General features: G+C 33.0%; 1 protein-coding gene across 1 annotated transcript in view; it reads left to right on the plus strand.

Moving 5' to 3' along the window:
* Positions 1 to 19,355, plus strand: part of LOC148948734 (uncharacterized) — an 82,508-nt gene that overhangs the window by 30,474 nt on the left and 32,679 nt on the right. Inside the window, exons 3-4 of the mRNA XM_089095006.1 lie at positions 7,438 to 7,590; positions 14,682 to 14,858. Coding sequence (XP_088951132.1) covers positions 7,438 to 7,590; positions 14,682 to 14,858 — 330 coding nt within the window. The remainder of the gene's footprint in view (positions 1 to 7,437; positions 7,591 to 14,681; positions 14,859 to 19,355) is intronic.

Below are 19,355 nucleotides of genomic sequence, written 5' to 3' on the forward strand. Positions count from 1 at the left end.
TCATCAAACACTGAGCAAACAGTTAAATCTGTATTGTTCCATTGTAAGTTCTTTTCGTATTGGAGAGCTGGCTGATCACTGATAAGAAGTTATATTACTATTTCTCTCATTTTTGAAAGGATTGAAAATAAAAAAGGAAAAAAAAATCTTTTGAAGAAAAGAATTCTATGATCTTTTCACAATGGACATTCGAGTTCCTTATAGTAGGTTTATAGGTAGTTAAATAAAGGAACCTATGTTAAATAAACTACCTATATAGATATAGTATATATAGTTAAATATACTATATAGTATATTAACTACCTATACTATAAAGTTAAATAAAGAAGATACTATAAGGAACTTCGAGTTCCTTATAGGTAGTATGTATCGAAAGTGTTTGTATTAAATTGTTCACCAATTGTGACAAAAAAACAAGATGTACAGAAGACACCATACTCATAGCAATAAACTCTGAATTCATTTTCAAATAGAATCTACAGATGACCTACGAAGTTTCGCCTCGAATTATTGGTAACAATTTTGAACAATACTCACACGACTACAGTTGGTCATGGCTTCAGTTAGACCCCCTAGGGCTCTACATTTAAAGTACTCTTGTTCATGCATTAGAAAGATCTGATTCTAAATTATATGCTTGTGTTATCCAAAAAGTAAAGGGTTCTCGCCCCTGAAAGCACTGAAGACCAGGGTTGCCACCCCCTAGTGATTTATCACTATTTGTACTGATTTTTTTATTGCCTAAAGAAAAAAATCACTAAATCAGCACACAAATTACTAGATTATTGAAAAAAAAAATCAATATAAATATTCCTATATATATATATATATGTATATATATATATATATATATATATATATATATATATATATATATATATATATATATATATATATATATATATATATATATATATATATATATATAAGAAAACTTTTTTGAAACCATAAGAAAAACTTTTTGTTTTTTTTCTGTTAATAATTTAAGAATAGACCTCCTGATTCCAGTAGTAAATACAAATGCACAAAGATCAGTGGAATATTTTATCATGTTTGACAAGAAAAGTTGCTTGAGGATTCACATTGATACTGTTTTTGCATGCATCACGCTATATTTTTTTTTTTTTTTTTTTTTTTTTTTTTTTTTTTTTTCATGACATTTTGTATTCATTCTATGAAAGATAAAAATGTAAATCAATCATTCATGATATAAGGAGTCAATAAAAAGCTGGAAAAGGGCTTTTGGACAATTAGCTTTGAACAAGAAGATTCGTGCATATCAGTAGGTTTGGGTTTTTCAACTCGAGAAACTAAAACTATCGGTAAGCTTTATATTACTGGAAATCAAGTCATCTCGAGAAACTGACACATCTGAATAGTAAATATTGCTCGATATTTTTAGTGCACTCTGGTTAGCTCAGTTTTTATTAGCTACCATTGTGTTCGACTTTTGTATCTGTATTTGAAATTTTTATCTACCTTTATATAGTATTTTGTGTCTAGCTTTCTACAGGGTTATAGGAACTCGAGTTATCTCAAGAACTGAGATATCTGAATAGCAAATGTTGCTCAGTGTTTTTCATGTACTCTTGATAGCTCAATTTTTTTTTAGCTATCAATGTGTTGAGCTGTACTCGGAGTTTATACATAGATTTTTGTACCTTTATATCACAGTTTATATAATTATCCAGTATGATCTTTCCCTGTCTCACCCATTATAAAAACTCGGACCGAGGTGCGAGTGCTCCAGAGAACGTATAAACATAAGCGGCATTAGATCTTTTCACGGGTAGACAACGAAAAATCACCTACGGAACAATTACTGACAAAACCACTTGGCCGGCTCACCAATAAGTGGACAATAAGTGCACAAATAAGTGGGAGGAGCTTTTTGTTCGCACCGAGAATGAAGAGCCAGAAATCATCTGCGGTAAACGTACTGGATAATTATATAAACTGTGCTTTATATGATAGCAAATCGAATTGTCTCAAGAAATGAATATATCTGAATAGTAATTATTGCTCAATATTTTTATTGGATTCTTGTTTGCTCAATTTTTTGCTGTCAATACGTTGAGCTATATTCGAAGTTAATACGTAGCTTTATATTATTAGTATAGAAAACAGACTTGTCTCGAGAATTGAGACATGTGAATGGAAAATAGTGTTCATGTTTCTATTGAACTCGTGTTAGTTGTTTTTTTTTTTTTTTTTTTACCGTCAATGTGTTTAGCTATATTTGAAGTTTATACTGACTAGAATATCTTGAGCACTAAACGCTACTTAGTGGAAAGGGTATTGTGTATCCGTCGGAATCTATATAATCAGTTAGTAGATTGTTGCAATGGAGAATGTACCAGTCGGAATCCATGAAATGAATCCTGTCCAAATTGTGTCAAAAGAGGCTCCGAATTCAAAGTGTAGCGTACATTTATAAAATAAATGCATTGAAGTTTGAGTTCAAAGCAAAATCTGGTTCAGTTAGCGTTGAACTTTATAACTAATTATAAGGAATTCATATAGATAAGTTGAATGACTGTCCTAATAACTTTTCTTTTTGTTCACTGGTTTCCAAAGTGGGAGATTTAACTTTAGGGATAAATCATTAATTTTGAGTGTTCGTATCCCAAATGGTATCTTTTTGACGCTGAGCTGTGACTTTTAGCTTTAAATTGTGTTTAAGAATTTAATTCTTCCAGAATTACTGTTGTACGTCTTTTTGTAATTTACGCCCCTCTGCCTAATCTTGTCCCGTTTTATTGCCCTAGCGGTGATTTCGTTGTAAGTTTTCTCAGAGTTAATTCAGTGTTATGCTCAGCAGTTCTACAAACGCCCGTTATCATCGAAGTGGGCTTTTGTCTTCTTCACACTAAGCTGAAATTTGTATTTATGTCATACTTTAGACTTTCCATTGTGCTTGACAAGACGAGGAAAATGCAGTCCCATTTTATTTCATGTTTACGCATGAAATGACATTGATAGATTCGCTCGATTATGTTCCTTTTTTGGCATTCATGACCATTCACTTGAAACCACTTTTCGTTATAAGCTGACTGAAAAAAATTCGTTACGTTCCTTTTATGGCATGGAAAATACTAGATTTTGGGTTTTAATCTATTGTTTAAAGCGGGGAATTTAAAAAATTTTATTTGGAATTTGAAAATCTTATGGAGTTAAATGAATTAAAGAAAATTTAAGAAAAATATTCTGACATCTTTTTATGGTAAAAACTTTAGAAAAGAATTCGTTTGAAAAGCTATTTGGTGAAATCTCCTTTTTTTCCTCTCTTATTCGTGGAAATATATAGTTATATACTTAAAAATTTTATAAACAGTGGGTTTTGAAGTTTATAAGAAACTAATCACCAACTAAAGATTATTTTTTTTACGGCACGCAAGCTTACAGAACTTTAGCTTATAACTAGGAGTAAGCAAGGACACAGAAAGGTTTTTTACAGTTGTCTCTATATAAAAGGGATATAGTTCATCAAGCAGTTCGTGTTTAAAAAAAAAACTGTAGGTAAGGAGCAACTCAGCGCAATAGTAACCAAAACTCTAAAACAGGAATTTTGGTAACAATTAATGCATCAAAAGAATTGGCTTTTTTGTTGACTCCAAACATCTATGAAATTCATTTAATTTAATATTACCCACCAAAAGCTGTGAACCTGAGAAAGTTTGCCTGATTTTTAAAAAAGAGAAATCACTTCCAAAAAGTCAAGGGATCACAGTGAACATCCACCAGAAGATTCAGCATATCAGGGAGCCCTACTGTAGAGGTTTCAAGCTCCTATCTACAAAATGTGGAATTTTGTATTCTTTGCCAGAAATTAATTTCTTAAACCACATTAGCCTGACATAACATAAAAAAAGAAAAACGAGCAAAAATGGGGTTTTTAAAGGCCAAATAAAATTACTTAAAAAAACACAACAAAGCGAATATTTCGAGGGTACAAACGCCTCTCTTCTTCGTTACGAAAGGAAAAAATATAATCAATGCGAGTGCCGAAGAACAAACCAACAAATAAAACGCGGAAAGTCAATGTGAATGTGAAAAAAAAATAATTAAAAGATGAATAAAAATCAATAAAGGCCAAACAATTTTAAGAATTAAAACCAAATACCTTTTTTAATTAAGGTATTTGTATGAACAACCCCTTAAGTCTCAAAGAGTGTCTGCGAGGACTGCAATTATTAAAATCAGGAGTCAGGTGACGTAGCTCTCAAACTCATTCAATGCTGTTTCGTTTTGGTTTGAGTGAATGAATGTTTGTCTTTTATTTCTCAGTTATTCGCTAGTATCCGTCGATGGCAGTTCAATTTCTAATTACTTTGCAAATCACGGATATTGGTGAATGAATCACTTTTATTGTTGTTAGGTATTTGGTTTTAATTCTTGAAATTTTTTGGCTTTTTCACATTCACATTGACTTTTCCCCATTCGTCACTCGCATTGATTATATTTTTTCCTTTCGTAACGAAGAAGAGAGGCGTTTGTACCCTCGAAATATTCGCTTTGTTGTGTTTTTCAGTATTTTCATTTGGCCTTTAAAAACCCCATTTTTGCTCGTTTTTCTTTCTTTATGTTGCCAGAAAAAAGATCACGGTCCTCTCGTGTCGAGCTAATGGTCCTAGAAGATTGAGAGAGCGCTCATTGAAAAGGAAATTAAAAGTTCAAGTGTCCTTTTTCAGTGACCGAAAGGATTAAAGGGCAACCCTGGGTAAATGGCTGTTAGTTAGGAAATTTGTTGATTGTTAACGTTTAGTTTTTGTTATTGGGAAATATACAAGTATTTTTTTAGGGGAGGGGGGATTTTCTGTGGGGTATATTTTCAACGGGTAGAATTTTTTTGTTGGAAAGAAAGTTTTCGGGGGAATTTTCCAGGGGAAACTTTATATGGTGGGAATTTGCCGGAAGTTCCGGGGGTATTATCTGTGCGTTGGCTATCCGGGAAAAATTTCTAGGAAGGAAGCTGGGACTTCCGGTACAATTTGAAAAACGATCAAATAAAACAAAACATTTTTTCGCAAGAAAATATCCGCAGGAAATTTTTTCGGTGGAATTTCTGCAAGGACGGAATTTTCCAGGGAGATTTTTCCCGGTTTGGGACAGAATTTTTTGTGAGGAGAATTTGTCACGGAGTGGGAGGTGGATTTCCCGGTATTGTTTGGAAAAACGATCAGATATTAAAAATTTAACGCAAGATTTTTAAGCTGAAATTAAGGGGCAGCATTAAACTTAAAACGAGCAGAAATTACTCCGTATACGAGGGGGGCTACCCCCTCCTCAATCCCTCTCTCTTTACGCTAAATTTTTAAATTTTTACTTTGTGTCCCCAGTCAAACAGTTCGTGGTAACGAACTGTAAGTAAGGAGCGACCCGACTCAATGGTAACCGAAACTCTAAAAAACGGTATTTTGATACAAATAGATACACCAAAAGAATCAGATTTTAATGCTGATTTCAAATATATAAGTTTCATCAAGTTTTATTCTACCCATCAAAAGTTAGGCGCCTGAGAAAATTTGGCTGATTTTCGAAAAAAGGAGGGAAGACCCCCTAAAAGTTGTAGAACCTTAATGAAAATCACACCATCATATTCTGCGTATCAGAAAACCCTACTGTAGAGATTTGAAGCTCCTATCTACAAAAATGTGGAATTTTGCATTTTTTGCCAGACGTAAGATCACGGGTGCGTGTTTATTTGTTTTTTGTTTTTTTTTTCCCCAGGGGTGATCGTATCAACGCAATTGTCCTAGAATATCGTAGAAGGGCTCATTGGAATGGAAATTAAAAGTTCTAGTGCCCTTTTTAAGTGACCAAAAAAATGGAGGGCAACTAGGCCCCCTCCCACGCTCATTTTTTTCCCAAAGTCACCTGATCAAAATTTTGAGATAGCCATTTTGTTCAGCATGTTCAAAAATATTATAAGTATTTCTTTTAGGATGACTTAATCCCCCTAAATTCCCGAGGGGAGGGCTGAAACTTATGAATTTTGCCCAATGTTAACATATAATATTGGTTATTTGGAAGTATACAGACGTTTTCAGGGGAGATTTTTCCTGGTCGTGAGGGAGTGGGGTGGGTCGGGGGTTATGTGGGAGGATCTCCATGAAGGAAGTTTTCATGGGGGAAGGGACATTGCTATAAAGGGGACGCCGGACTTCCCAGCATTATTTAAAAAAGATCAGAAATTTAATATAAAAAAACAAGTATTTCAACTGCAATAGCAGCAAAATCGAAACTTAAAACGAACAGAAAATATTACATATATTATTGGGTTCACCCCGTAGTCAATACCTTGCCCTTTAAGCCAAAGATTTTTTAGTATTTTCATAAGAGCCATGTATTCTAATTACCGGCCTTTGTGATTAAGCGTTCATTTTTAAAGAATTGGAACAAAATTCGAACTTTAGCTTAAAGAGCAAGGTATTTACTAGGGGGTGAACCCCCTAATAAACAAATTAAAAATTTATGAATATAGAAGTTCGTTACGTAAGTTAATTCGTAAGTTACGTATATTTATTACTAATAAAAACGTTCGTAAATAAAATTAAACAAGTTTCGAGAAAGCCATTTAACTAAATAAAAGTAAATTAGTATGAAAATTTTGTTTTAATTATTCATGTACGGTGAGAAAAGATCAAAACCTGCATTTATTCAAAAACGTTCAAAAATTTAATAAAAAAAACAAGTTTTTTTAACTGAAAGTAAGGAACGACATTAAACCTTAAAACGAACAGAAATTATTCCGTATGTAAAAGGGGCTTTCCCTTTCTCAACACCTTGCTCTTTACGCTGAAGTTTGACTCTGTCTCACAACTTTATTTTTTAAAACACTAAAAAACTTTAGCGTAAAGAGCGAGGCGTTGAGGAAAGGACAGTCCCTTTCATATACGTATATTTATTACTAATAAAAACGTTCGTAAATAAAATAAAACAAATTTCGAGGAAGCCATTTAACTAAATAAAAGTAAATTAATATGAAAATTTTTTTTTAATTATTCATGTACGGTGAGCCAAGATCAAAACCTGCATTTATTCAAAAACGTTCAAAAATTAAATAAAAAAAAACAAGTTTTTTAAACTGAAAGTAAGGAGCGACATTAAAACTTAAAACGAACAGAAATTATTCCGTATATGAAAGGGACTGTCCTCTCCTCAACGCCTCGCTCTTTACGCTAAAGTTTGACTCTGTCTCACAACTTTATTTTTTAAAACAATAAAAAACTTTAGCGTAAAGAGCTCGGATTTTCTACTGTATTTAGTTATTTTTCATTACTATTTAAAAAATTTTAAGATGATATGTTTATGGAAATTTTCTTTGAAACACATATTCGCTGGAATCCTCCTTATTTCTAAATGCGTTACGGTATTTCAGAACGCTAATAAAAGTGAATTCTCAGAGTATATTATAAGTACCAATTGTAATTTTAGGAGACGGTTCTTGTGACTCTGTGACTGGTGAATGTGTCTGCGGTCCAGGCTTCATGGGTGTACGCTGTGAAGAGCCTTGTCCTAGAGGAACCTTTGGTCCTGGCTGTAGCCAAAAATGCAAGTGTAAAAATGGAGAATGTCACCATATTGTTGGTATGATTTATGTTGTTGCTTGGGCTTTATTTTACAGGTTTTCCCAAAAGTAAACCTACTATGGTAATCATGTTTTTACTAAAACTTAAAACTTACAGTTTTACTCTATCGGGCATGCTCTGGAATTGAGGGCTTTTCTTTTGAAATCTCTGTTTCGTACAACCCTTTATATTGTATTCTTTTCTACGTTGTTTATCGTCATATCTGCTAACTTTGTCTGTTTGAAGCTCCTTATTAGTTGTATGCACACACTATAGAGAGAGAGAGGGGGGGGATATTTCTTGGAATAAGATTTGAAATATATCTTAAAAATCTTTGGTTAAAGCAGTTTGATAATTTTTGTTGCTGTAAATTAAAGAGGTTTATCCATTTTAATAGATTTCGTTGAGAATTTCTGAATACTTGGCAAATATCTTTGATATAAGCGGAAGATAAAAAAAAAGAGATAGAGATATTTATCAAATTTTCTACTGTATACTTTTAGGGTTGGGTCTGTGAGACTCTTTAGCGAACATTGGGAATGAATAGTAAGTTGTATTTAAATCGTTGGCTTGTGGAATGCGTTAAGAACCAACCATTTTTGGTCAGGTTGTTCATTTTGTGTCTGGGAGGAGTTCAAGTTCTGAAAGGGAAAATTACTCACTGTTAAATTTTTCAACGTTCTTGTATACAACGTTGGTTGGTATTTTACGTATTTTACGTTCTGGTATACAACGTTGGTTGGTATTACGTAGTTGGTTGGTAAATTTTTCAACGTTGGTTGGTATACAATTGGAATGTCTTGTAATATACAGGGCTTCGATTTGAGCGCTTACCTTTTTTCTTTTGTTTTGTCTTTTCTTTGTTTTTGAGTTGATGTAAAACTACGACTTTTTAGATCATTGAAGTATTATGAACGCTAAAAATTGTTTTGCACAAAAAGATTTGAACTTTTCGGATTCATAAGCAGTAGGTCTATAGTTAGTTCTTGTAACAGGATTCAAAATGCATATTAAAATTAGGCAAAGTGGTTCGGAAATTTTCTGTCGTTATGAATTAAAGGAATCTATATCTTTTTATTTAGCTTTTGTTAAAATTTTTATTTTCAGGCCGAAAGTATGTTTTTAACATATATTAAGGACTCTCCCGTCCGTTTTATTTTATCTATTTTCTTAGAGAGAGAGAGATTTATTTTAAACAAACAATCAATTTAACATAAGTTTAGTGGCCACCCCAAGAAGTAAAAACTTGTCCAAGGGGGTGGCGAAAATACACTAACATAACAAACAACAATAAAAAAAAAACGAAAAAAATAATAACCTATCTATAACACAGTCCCCAAACAGCACCACAAACCTTAAACCTTAACATTTTCATTAAATTTGCAATCATATTCATAATCATCACCCCCAGGAGCCATAAAAATTTACCAATATCAATATTAAAAAAAAAAAAAAAAAAAAAAAAAAACACCAAAAATTAATACTTACTAAAAAGCATCCCTTTAATTACTATATTAAACGAAGAAATATCACCTATATTTTTTTTATTTTGATCAAGATGGTTCCAACTTCTGATCCCCCTGTGAAGCAAAGAAAACATCGATCGGGCCGAAAATACCAGTGGAATATTAGTCTCTGCAGATGACCTAGTATCATAATCATAGACAGAAGATCTCAGGTTAGCCAAGCTATCAAAACACGGGAGGTTTATACCCCTCTGAATCCTAGAAATGAATAGAAGTGTATAAAACTCCCGTAATCCGGAAGCTGGCAGTATCTTTACGCGCTCATACACGTTTCGTACCGAATCCCGGGGTTGTAGGCCATCTAACAGCCGAGCAGCGTTGTTTTGTAGAACTCGTATTGGCCGAGCAATAGAAGGAAATGTTCCAAGCCAAACGCTACTTCAATACAATATATATGGATGGATAAGGGAATAATAAAGAAGGCGCATAACAAAAGGAGGAAAAAAATGCTTAAGTTTTCTCATTATACCCAGGTTACGAGACACGGTTTTACAAACATAATGTACATGGCGCTTGAATGATAAAACATCATCAATATAAACCCCCAGGTACTTATAAGAACACACCCGCTTTAAAGCTCCATACTGTGTTGCAATATCCTGAAACCATTGATAAAAATCTGGCGAACGGGAAAAAATAACAAAATTAGTCTTACCCAGATTAATCTTTAATCTATTTACCCTCAACCAGGAATATAACCTTTCAATAGCATCTTTCATCGATATCTGAAGTAATTCTTCTGTCTTCGCGGTACTAACAGCAACTGTGTCATCAGCAAATAATGACACCGTCTCATTCCTGGGATTTTTGGCCATATCACTAACATTAAAACAACAACTTGGGATACAATCAGGCATATCATTAATATACAATAGAAAAAGAATCGGACCAAGAACTGACCCCTGCGGGACACCACTAGGCACTGGGCGGGCGCCTGATTGTATACAAGTCATCTCTACAAACTGGTACCGGTTACTAAGGAAACTCCGTATAAAGTCAAGAGCTTTACCTCGGATCCCGTAGACCTCACATTTTTCCAGGAGTAGGCCATGGTCAACTGTATCAAAAGCCTTCTGTAAGTCTAGAAACACTGCACCAACCTTAAAACCTTCATCTAAAGCTATGTTAATTATACTAGTCAAAAATATCAATGCATCCTCTGTCTTCCTATCTTTTCTTAAACCTAACTGATTATTATTCAACAATTTAAACTTCTCTAAAAAATAGGTCAACCGATTAATAAAACACTTTTCAATAAGACGAGAAATAACTGGCAAGACTGATATTGGGCGATAATTACCCAAATCATTTCTATCACCACCTTTATAAACCGGTGTCACTCTTGCATTTTTTAAACAATCTGGAAACCTTCCTTGACGGAAACAATCATTAATCAGTGATGTCGGAAAACCAGATATACAAGGGAAAATGTATTTTAGAATTTTTAGGCTAACTAGGTCACTACCGGACGAACTATTTTTCATACTATAGATAATATCCCTTAACTCATCTAATGTAATCATCTTTAGATGTAGCGATACATTTGCAGGAGATGGTAGAGTAGATCCAAAGGGTGGGTCATCTGGAAACGAGGAAATCATCTCGGCTATTTGTAGGCCTACTGAACAAAAATGATTTAGAAACTCATTACATATCCCAGTACCATCTGCAATTATAACCTCATTAACAGTCACTTCTGTTGGTAGAATATTAGACCGCTGACCTATAACATTACGGATTATTTGCCAAGTTTTCAACGGGTTACCTTTAACATCATTAAACTATTTGGTCCTTGTTTATTTTTGTGTCATAGGCCCTTAAGTGCTTCAGAATCATTCGTCGGGATTTATAAGAAGCGAAACATTGGCGTTCTATTCTAGCTGAGTTGTGTTTCCTGTCCTTTCAGGAAAATCACCTAGTATGGCTTTTACCGGTATCCAACATCAAGGGGTATTTAGTGTTTTACAAATATATTTTGGTTTAAAATGGGTTGGATTAGAATTTTAATTTTGGTTTTAGTCGAGTGGGTCTTAATTGTTAGTTATTCTTAAACCGTAATATACTGACAGAAGTTTGAAAGTTTGAAAATTCTTGAAAAATTAGGGGTAACTCAATAAAATCAGTTTTTTTTAGTGTGTTAAGTTTTCGCTCCTCTTTTTTCCCCGTCTAATCGTTGCAACTCTGGGAGAGGTCCTAAATGAATGAGACATGAGAGAACCACCGGTGGCAAGGAGTCAGTGTCGGTTACCTTTATCTAGAGAAAAGTGGCTGATCATGCTCTGGATCATGGAGTTGGATGGACGATGGATATTATCAACGTCGTCACTTACTCACCTTAGACCGTAGTTTCTCCGGAGTCATTACTGGCACATAGGGAGTGGACGAAGCCTATCCACTCGTCCCGAAGCGATGCTGCAGCGGTGATATCTTCCCATTCAGGTAATAACGAGGTTTCAGTCGTCCTCAGATCTCACTCAAAAGTTCGCCGCGAAGGGCTCTTTGGACGACCTCGTCTTCTTCTGTTGCCTGGTTTCCAGTCGTAGGCTTTCCGAAGAAGGTGGCCTTCTTTCATGTGGAGTATTCTTCTTTCTTATAACAGCAGTAGTGTGAGGCTGGCTGGTTCTATTACAAATTTCAGATTTACTGACTCTTTGTTGCCAGCTTATATTTAAAATTCTACTGAGGCACATATTTTCGAATGGAAGAATTCTTTTTCAAGCTGTTGATTCATTTTCCAGCACTCACTAGCGTGGAGGAGCATGGAGAGCACATTGCTATTGAATAGACATAACTTCAGTCGCAATGAATATTTGCTGCTCCTCCAAATGGGCTTTAGTCTATTAAAAGTTCTGGTTGATTGACCAATTCTGCATTTAATTTTTGTCATTATCCAACATCACAATCGATCCAGCTACCCAGGTATTTGAAATCCTTCACCTGTTCTAGATTTGTATTCTTGTGATGCAGAACAAGCGGTGAGCTTGTGATGGACATACTCTTTGATTTGTCAACGTTAATGGTTATTCCGACGTTTTCTGCATTTTCAGGGATTGCGTCAAGTAACTGCTGTAACCTCCGTTTAGAATCTTCTAAGAAGATTACGTCATCCGAAAAATATAAATCATAGAGTTGCTTACTGCTTGCTTTTACGTCATATCCCGAGTTTCGTCTTAATATGTAGTCCATTATAACTGCAGAAAGAAACGGGGAACGTACACATCCCTGACGCGCACCAGACATGATCTTGAAAAATATGGTTGTGCCATTCTCGGTCTTAACGTAGCACTCAGTCTTTTCTTATAGGGAAATAATCATGATATCTAGTTTTTCTGGCACTCCATAATACTTGAGGACTCTCCATAAACTTTCTCGGTCAATCGAGTCAAACGCGTTTTCGAAGTCAATAAATAGTAGATATAGCTTGTTGTTCCACTATTTTAATTCCTCAACAAGCGTTCTCAGTATAAATATCAATTCAGAGCACGATCTGCCGGCTCTAAGACCATGCTGCTCTTCTCGCAGATGTGTATCTAGTGCATCTCGAATCCGGTACAAAATAATAAAAGCCAATAGTTATACACGGTACCGGCAGAAGGTTGATACCTATCCAATTATCACATAACATTGTGTCTCCCTTTTTGAAGATTTTCAGTAATATCCTCTTGGTCCATTCGCTTGGAACCTTCCGAACATTCCATATTTTTGTGAAAAGGGTAAAACACACAGACAGGCATGTGCTCAGTGAATACGTCTGCATTTCACCCGTGATTCCTTCTATGTCAGGAGTTTGTCCTCTTTTTAGATTTTTTGCTGCATATGTGACCTCAGCAGAGCTTGGCCTGTCTGTATTGAGGTCGAGCTGTAAAAAGGGGGTACCGTGTACATTTTCTCGGTCACTAGTTTTCGGTCTATTTAATAGTTTCTTGAAGTGGGCAGCCCACCATTCGTCAATTTTATCCGGATCTGATAAAATATTAGTGACGATTAAATTGAAAAAAAATTGAAATAAACGGCAATTTATTTTGAGGTAGTTTTGGGTCATAATTAACTGGGAAAAGCGACATTGGTAAATCATTAGAATACTTGGAATTTATTTTTGGGTTTTCTGCATATTGTTAATTGCTAAGTTCCACTGGAGTCTGAATTTGACAATGCGTTTCTATGTCCGTTTGAAGAGTGTTGAAACTGTTTCATCAGTTCTTCTTTTCTTTTCTGAAGCAGTATAAAATTGTACAAGGTAACCCATGACTTGCTACTCCTGAGATAAGTTGGACATTCTCCGACTTCTGCTAAGTCCCCTTGTCTAATTTGTATTCATATTCAACTTCGAAGGGTGTTTGGTCTTCTGACATTGAGGATAATCTTATTTGGTGACTTAGTTTCCATGTACTTTCTGGCGATTTTCTCATGAAATCGACTTAGCTCGTAATGGTACACGTCAAACAAGTAATAAGTTCATGTATAATCCTGCTGAATCAATTTTGGGTTGAAGTACAGATTATGTTTAGCTCTTAGGGTATCTTAGAGGAAGAAGTATTTGATTATGTCCTAATCTTGCCGTTGCTCTTTCCTCGAGATATTTAGATCCAATTTTAGTTTGTAAGTTTGATGACAAGCTAATGGAATTATATTCTTATCTTCAGAAGAGAATATAATTGAAAATTTTATAACAAGATTATATAGAAAACGTGACGGATAAAATATTGGACTTGCTGGTGTTTTCCAAATTAATTTGTGGCATTTGTCTCTCTTTATTTATATCTTTTTTTATCTTCATGGTGTGTATATTATTGTTATAAAATAAATTTGTTTTATTATTATTTAAATAGTTTTATTATTATTTAAATATAATAGAAAGTTTTGTAGCTTGCCTGAAATCAGTAATGGCTTCTTTCGTACTGTTTTAAGAGAGGCAAAAAAGGACCAAGAGGTATTGAGACAGGAGCGTCTCAATACCTCTTCCTCCTCCCTCCCAGCTTTACTCATAGGCTGTTAGATTTTTTTGGGTATTTCTAAGCTTTTATAGGACTGTGTTAAACCTCGACTTTTTATTTTAACATTCACAAATAATTAAATAAAATAAACAACACTTTCCCACTGAACAAAAACTATGAGGGTTTGCGTTTGTCATAAAGTCTACGTGACTACTGATCTATTAAAATGATTATTTAATCAAATCAAAATTAATAATGTTTATAATAAATATATATATATATATATATATATATATATATATATATATATATATATATATATATATATATATATATATATATATATATATATATATATATATATATATATATATATATATATATATATATATATATATGTATATATATATATATATATATATATATATTTATATATATATATATATATATATATATATATATATATATATATATATATATATAATAAATAAATAAAAAATAACTCAAATAAAAATAATAATAGATAAATAGAAATATAAAATAAAAAAAAGACCATAACATAAGTTTAATGTGTTTAGGAATCGTCTTGTGAGTATTTAGCTGACGTTTTGCTTATTTTTCTTGTTGGATTTATTTATTTTACTTTGCAGGGGAATGCAGATGTTTTCCTGGCTGGCTCGGCGAGGATTGTAGTCAATCATGCCCAGAGGGTACATATGGAGGTGGATGTGCTCAAAAATGTGATTGCACCCAGAACGCAACATGTAGGGCTAATGACGGGCAGTGCCGGTGCCCTCCAGGCTGGATGGGCCCCAAATGTCGGGAATGTTAGTACATCGAAATTAATCTCTGATTTGCTATTTTCATTTTCTACATTTTGTTAAGTGGTACCAGTAACTACTGACCTAAACAATAATAATTATAATAAAAAATATATAATAATAAATAAATAAAAATGACAAAACTGAAAATAGCTCATATAAAAATTATAACAGATCCATTCTCCATCAGTCATCAATCAGGTTCATTTTGAATATATTTCAATAAGATCTTTTTTGATTATATTAAGAAAAATCCATTTTTAAATAGACTTTATTGTCCCGAAAGGTAATGACTAGAGCTAAAACTAAGTTTTAAAGAATAAATTTAGATCTTCTGAATTGATCAACTAGAACATGGCCAAGAAATGATATAATTTTTAAAGTTCGACTTACTGTCATGATTATATCTTTACATCTTTTAGTGTTTCATGTGTTTTTGGATCCCTCTTGGAATGTCCAGTCGAGCAGATCGTGTTGTTCTTGAAAAATGAGAGTTATTGGTTTGCTAAAAACCTTTCTTTTCTGCGGTGCAAAATATTGTCGGTCCCGAGAATTTAAGAAAGAAAAACGGGTTTAATTTAAATAAAGCAGAGACAACGAACTAAAAACAAAAAAGGCAACATAAAATTCCCAATATTTCAACTCCACGTCCTGGAGGCATAATCAACGGGGAAAAAATGGAAAGAAAAAACATTAGTTAAATCCTCTAAAGAAAAAAACAAAACAAAAAACAACACAACAAGAGAAAAAAAGAACAAAAGACAAACAAATAAACAAAGCTCACATCCTAGTAAACTTCAAATAATACTGCCCCACTGTAACACAATTGAGTTTTATGAATTTTATTTATTTGTTTGTCTTTGTTCTTTTTTTCTGTTGTTGTGTTGTTTTTTATCTTTTTCTACAGAGGATTTAACTAAAAAAAATTCCATTTTTCCCCCGTTGATAAAGGTTCCCCGATGGGGAGTCGAAATATTCGAAATGTTTTATTAATTAATGTTTTGTTGTTTTTTTTTTGTTTTTTTTTTAGTTCGTTGTCACTACTTTGTTTAAATTTAAACTGTATTTCCCTCTTAAATTTTTCGTAAATGGAAAAGCAGTGTGGTCTAAGAAATTATCTATTGCCGGTCCCAAAGTATTTATTGTATACAACTTCGATTTTGAGGGCTTGTGCAGTTTCAGATGCCTGATATGAAGTGGTGTGAAATAGCCAATTAAGCGAAAATGTGCAGAAAGTACGATTCTGTGAGCGAAAATGTGCCGAGGGCGCGATTTCTTGCAAAAAATTGTTTTGAAAAATACAATAGTTTAAAAAATCCATTGCACAACCGCTTCAAAAGCACCAAAATGGTGTGATATATCCCCATCTAGCAATAGGGAATGATAAGGTAAGGATAATGCAATTGAAATATGATAATTGAAAGATAAGGTTACTTTTCCATCAAAAGATATCATTGCTGTTTTTTATTTCAAATTATTTGGCAGTATTCAGGTATATTGCCCGATTCTGAAAGGTGTTTTTCATTTAAATACGTTCAAGTGTATTAATATTCCTTTTCTGAAGTGTCAGTTCTTGTAGTTTTGATAGTCTACTACAAATGATTATGCCTACAGCTTTTTGAACGTTCAGGTAGTAATTGCGGCAATTTACTTTGTGCTTGCCCTAAGTTTTGGTGTTGTATTTAATAACTTGAAATTTGTATAAAAAGAAAAGTTAAGCTTGGACTCTTTTCAATCGACTGAAATGACAATAATGATTTATATCTTATCACTGTTTTCCGTTGTAGATTTGTTGGGGAATAGTATTCCTTTTTTTCTTAATATTTATTGATTTTAACAATTTTTAATTCTTAATATTTATTTCTTAACTTCTAATTCTTTTATTTCCTAATAGCAATCTTTGAACAAATTGAAATATTGCAGCCGACTACAGTATTTAAAGCAGCAAAATTTTACCTAAACATGTTTTTGAGCGAACACCGTAGGCATACAAAGGGCAGGACTTTTTTAGGCCTACTTTCACTAACAAAATTTTAGATTTTTTTTTTACTCGCTCCTAAAATACCCTAAATTGTTCATTTAGTTTGCATTTTATATATATATATATATATATATATATATATATATATATATATAATACTACTACTATTAACAACTCACCGCAGCACCAAGCCGCCTGAGGCCAACACAGCTACGCATAATCTTTCTTTATGACGTCCTCCCACCCCAGACGGGGACGACCTGCTTTCCGTTTAGCCCTAGACAGTTGGTCGAAAAAAAAAATCTTCGGCAATCTGTCATCATTCATTCGCACAACGTGCCCTAGCCACCTCAACCTTTTTTTCATTATAGCCCGAGAGAGCGGTATTGAACCACATTTTTCGTATAGCCTATTGTTTGAAGTACGGTCAGTCAGCCGGGTACCCAGAAGAATCCTTAAGCAGTTTCTCTGGAAAACATCTAGCAAATCTTCATCCGCTTTTCCGAGCGTCCATGCTTCAGAGCCATATTTGACCACTGTCATCAACGTCACCTTTTCATCTTTACTTATTCCTAGCCTTAGTGACTTAGTTTTCCTAACATTAATTTTCAAACCAATTCTAGCCCCCTGAACTTGCAAAACCTCTAAAACTTCATTTATTTTGCTCACACTTTTATCTAGGATGCTTAAATCATCAGCATAATCCAAGTCCAGGAGACTTTTTCCTCCCCATTTGATTCCGTGGTCTCCCATTGCCTTTCCTGTGCTCCTTAAAACAAAGTCCATCAAAATAATCCATATAAAGGGGGATAGAACACAATCCTGCTTAACTCCTGATTTAATTCAAACCAGCTGCTAACCTCATTTCCTACCGTAACCGCAGCAGTGTTATTGTCGTACACAGCACTAATCACTTTAATGTATTTGCCTGGTATACCATACGAGGATAAAACCTTTACTAAAGCTCTTCTATCAACAGAATCGAACGCTTGCTCATAATCTATACAACTGAGGACCAAAGGTGTTTGAAAACTCAGGCACTTCTTAATTATTAAGAAGTGCCTAAGAGTGAAAATTTGGTCGACGCATCCTCTACCTTTTCTAAAACCGCACTGCTCTTCTCTTAAAACTTTGTCGATGGCATCTCTCAGTCTAAAAAGTATCATATTACTAAATAATATACTACCTACAGAGACCAGACTAAATGCCTCGATAATTACCACACTCACTTTTATCACCTTTCTTATAAAGTGGCTTAATTAAGGTTTTCCTAAAATCGTTAGGTACTTCCCCTTTTTCAAAAATCATATTCATAATCTTCAGTAACTTATTTATATATATATATATATATATATATATATATATATATATATATATATATATATATATATATATATATATATATATATATGTATATATATATATATATATATATGTATGTATATATATATGTATATATATATATATATATATATATATATATATATATATATATATATATATATATATATATATATATATATATATATATATATATATATATATATATATATATATATATATATATATATATATATGTATATATATGTATATATATGTATATATATGTATATATATGTATATATATATATATATATATATATATATATATATATATATATATATATATATATATATATACGTATATATACATATATATATATATATATATATATATATATATATATATATATATATATATATATATATATATATATATATATATATATATATACATATAGGCCTATGTTGTTAAAGTTGAGACCTTAAAGTTACAGAATGAAGTATCAACTTTTTGATGTAGTTTTTCCAGTTTCAGCGCACTTGTACTTCCGTTTTACCAATTTTACCGTAATCATATTGCGAATCTGCTGATTTCCACCGAAATATCGATTTGGATTGATAAAGTGACCAGCAGTCTATAAATTCTTTTGACCTCTATGAAAATACGCGCTCTTTTAATTCCCTCCTTGTCTTATTTCGCGTATCGAAAAAATTCGTTCAAATCGGTCTGGCGATACCTAAAGGTTTTGTGTTTGAAAAAACAATGTTTATACGAATCTCATTTTTTCATTGGGTAAACATTTAAATGTATATTATGGAAAAACTGAGAAGCGGCTGGTTTTATTATTCGGTATTAAGACTTTGATAGACTTGAAACTTGAAATATAAGACGAGAAATCATAAATCAATTTTTAAATAAGTAAATCCATCAACCTTGAAGTTGATCATCCTTGAACATCCTTGAACATGCTTGCATGCATTCCCAACTTTATGATGGATCAGAATTTTTTTTATACATCTCACGTGCTTATTTACAAAAGTGGATCTAGAAAAAAACCTTTTAGGGGGAGAGGATATGACAAGGGTGCCAATAATTGATCAAATTGACAAATTTCTTTGAAAAAAAAATGGAGAAAAAACGGAATGGGGGCGCCAGAGAAAGTATTTTCCTTTGGGGGGAAGTAGGGTCTACCTCCTCG

This window comes from Artemia sp. Qi Xiang Cuo, chromosome 9 (assembly GCF_049724085.1).
Source record: "Artemia sp. Qi Xiang Cuo chromosome 9, ASM4972408v1, whole genome shotgun sequence".
Taxonomy (NCBI): domain Eukaryota; kingdom Metazoa; phylum Arthropoda; class Branchiopoda; order Anostraca; family Artemiidae; genus Artemia; species Artemia sp. Qi Xiang Cuo.